The sequence below is a fragment of the Poecilia formosa genome, unplaced genomic scaffold (genome assembly GCF_000485575.1).
Source record: "Poecilia formosa unplaced genomic scaffold, Poecilia_formosa-5.1.2 Scaffold833, whole genome shotgun sequence".
NCBI classification, from domain to species: Eukaryota; Metazoa; Chordata; class Actinopteri; order Cyprinodontiformes; family Poeciliidae; genus Poecilia; species Poecilia formosa.
The window spans coordinates 69,738-72,357 of record NW_006800772.1 but is presented as its reverse complement, the minus strand read 5'-3'; the positions used below and the strand labels follow the sequence as shown (position 1 = coordinate 72,357).

Below are 2,620 nucleotides of genomic sequence, written 5' to 3'. Positions count from 1 at the left end.
GCTTATTTTGGTCATTGAATGTCATTTTGAACGCCATAACGCATAAAAAGCAGCATTGAATGACCAGAATAAACGCTGTAATTTTCGGCTTTCAGGAGGTAGTCTTACAACAGCGTGTTCAATGAATTTATAAGCTTTATAAGCAGTTTATATGAATTTATAAACCGGGATTTTTGTGCGACTCTTTAGTCAAATTGGAAATGTGGCTAGCCCACGTGGCTAGCCGCATTTCATTGCTAATTTAAAACACTCTCCCGCGTTTTTTACTTTTAGTTGTCTCGCGTATTTCGTCCAGGTTTTGTCCGCTTTGGTACTTCATATCAGTAAAAAAGTTGAGGTTTTTCGTACCTATTCGGCGTAAAATGATCACTGGTGTCCTGGCGGAATCCAGCAGAACATATTTATCATTCATCTCTTCGTCGGACTTGACGTTACATTTTTTCAACTCTGTGAATGTTTCTTCAGCAGGAGTTACCTGCCCGTTGGTAAAAGAAGCTGAACGGATTTCACCCCACTAAAATCTCTCAAATATGTACATAAAACACCAAACCGTTCTTCAAACTACCGTCCTACAGCAGAAAGGCTAACGCTACAATCTGTCCTGTGTCTTTATCTTCCGTGTGTGTCACTGTTGCTCGAACTTTTGGTTCCTCTTTGATTTTTCCGCTTCGTTCCTTCACTTTCAATATTCAGTGATATTGAATATTTTAAGAAAATAAATTCGAATTTTATTGAAAGGTTGGTTGCTAGTGGAGTTTTAGAAAATTGCTTCTTTTAGTAGTTTGTATAATTTTTTAAATTGTATACTCAGTCACGTGGTACGGCCCACTCGCGCGGTTTCAAACGTCACATCCTGCTCCAGCAACAGAAGCCTTGATACACTCTTCACAAAAATCCTGTTTGTTTACTCGACGCAGGCCCCGAAGCCTCGGCACAGAAAGCACATCGCTAGTTTTAGGTAAATATGTGAGTATTTGCTGTAAAATGTCTTCGGTTCCGCCTCAGAGAGAGTTTATCAACGAGCTGTTAACTCCTGCTGAAATATCATTCACAGAGTTTTAAGAAATCAGGGTCAAGTTGGAGGAAAAGATGGAGGATCAGCGCAGACTGCTGGATTTTAGCCGGATACCGAAGATCATCTTACACCGGATAGGTACGAAACACCTTCACGATTTACTGATGATATGAGGCACGAAAGCGGAGAAAAGCTGGAGGAAAAACACGAGACAGATTAAAGGAAACAATATGTGAGACCGAATTAGGATGAATATTTTACAGAATTAAATTAACTGATAAGACAGAAACAGAGCACGGGTTGGACTTCGGGAGGATTAAAAAATATATTGTTAAATATTATTATTATTCCATAAAGTCCATCAGCCTTTGCTGAAGCAGGTATTTCTATCATTAAATGGGCTTTACCAATTTTTCACTCTATGTATCTAAAATTAATTTCTGACTACATATGTTTAAACAATATAATTATGATTTTGACCAGACAAAATATGTCTGAAGTAAATTTATTTACATCCCGACTAATATAAATAACATCAGATTTAAGATGTATGGCAATTTTAATTCAGTTTTATATTGGTGATTCTTTTTGACCATGAGCTTTTCTCATGGTCAAAAAATTGATTTTATGTATTTTGTTCTGTGTGCTTGAGCATCAAGAAAGATGCCTATGAATAAAATATTCTATTTTTAAATATTCTATTAATTATGAAATATGTTTCAGACAGTAATTCACTGTATATTTCTTGAATTAAAACCTCCATGAAACATCATAGTAAATCTGATGTCATTTATTCTTTTCAGAATTTCTTTGAAGATATTTCAAATACATATTTTGTCTAGTCAGCATAGAGCTATATCTAGTCATAAACTAGGGCTGTTGTTAACAAATATTATTGTAAACAAATATAAAACAAAGAATAATATTCATAGTTAGATTGTTTTGTTACCATAGCTACAATCTGATGCTGTGAGTTTAATCTTTGAGTTTGAGCTCTGTTTGTTCAAATTAGTAAACTAACTTATTGTTTTTAGGTTGCCCAGTTAAACTGCTCCCCTCTCAGATTAAATGTAATACAGAATCTGTTAGAGGTGCTGATGTTTTAGCAGCAAGAGGGGCCCCTAAATCAGATTCTGTTTAAGACCTGTTAAGGAAATAAATAAGTCTTACCTAAGGTGAAACACTGTGTCAATGAAGAACAAATCAAAATGCATTTGATTATTATTTTATTAAGAAATTAGCAAAGAATATAGCAATAGCTCTACGGGCAAGTCCAGGGAAGTGAAGAAAAGATAAAAGGACATTGCTTTCAATATCCACCAGCCCTCTTGCAGAGATGGGAGAAAAAGGGAGAATCCCACCAGTTTCAGTTTACCGTGATCCTGATGGTTCAAACCCAGTTCAGAAATAACCTTTATTATGCGTTTCCAGCGAACTGCCTTCAACATGAAGGGTGCTTTATAGCTTTGATTGATTGATTGAAATAAAACAAAGTTTTGACATAACAGGCCTCATACAGCCTTGGACCGGCCCTGCATGATGGCTTAAATCTGCTGCATTGTGCAGAAATGCACAACAAATGAGAGATTTAATTAAATTCTCATA

General features: G+C 35.8%; 2 protein-coding genes across 5 annotated transcripts in view; one reads left to right on the top strand and one right to left on the bottom strand.

Moving 5' to 3' along the window:
• Nucleotides 1-689, bottom strand: part of LOC103131773 (gastrula zinc finger protein XlCGF42.1-like) — an 8,356-nt gene extending 7,667 nt beyond the window's left edge. The window contains exon 1 of the mRNA XM_016666891.1: nucleotides 349-689. Within this exon, the coding sequence (XP_016522377.1) occupies nucleotides 349-412 (64 nt within the window). The 5' untranslated portion in view covers nucleotides 413-689. The remainder of the gene's footprint in view (nucleotides 1-348) is intronic.
• Nucleotides 690-827: 138 nt separating this feature from the next.
• LOC103131770 (gastrula zinc finger protein XlCGF57.1-like) overlaps nucleotides 828-2,620 on the top strand; it is a 6,139-nt gene continuing 4,346 nt past the window's right edge. For 2 of the 4 annotated variants that reach the window (XM_016666889.1, XM_016666888.1), the window contains exon 1: nucleotides 828-1,153. In XM_016666889.1, coding sequence (XP_016522375.1) covers nucleotides 1,090-1,153 — 64 coding nt within the window. In that variant the 5' untranslated portion in view covers nucleotides 828-1,089. The remainder of the gene's footprint in view (nucleotides 1,154-2,620) is intronic. The other 2 variants (XM_016666886.1, XM_016666887.1) reach the window with 2 other exon arrangements.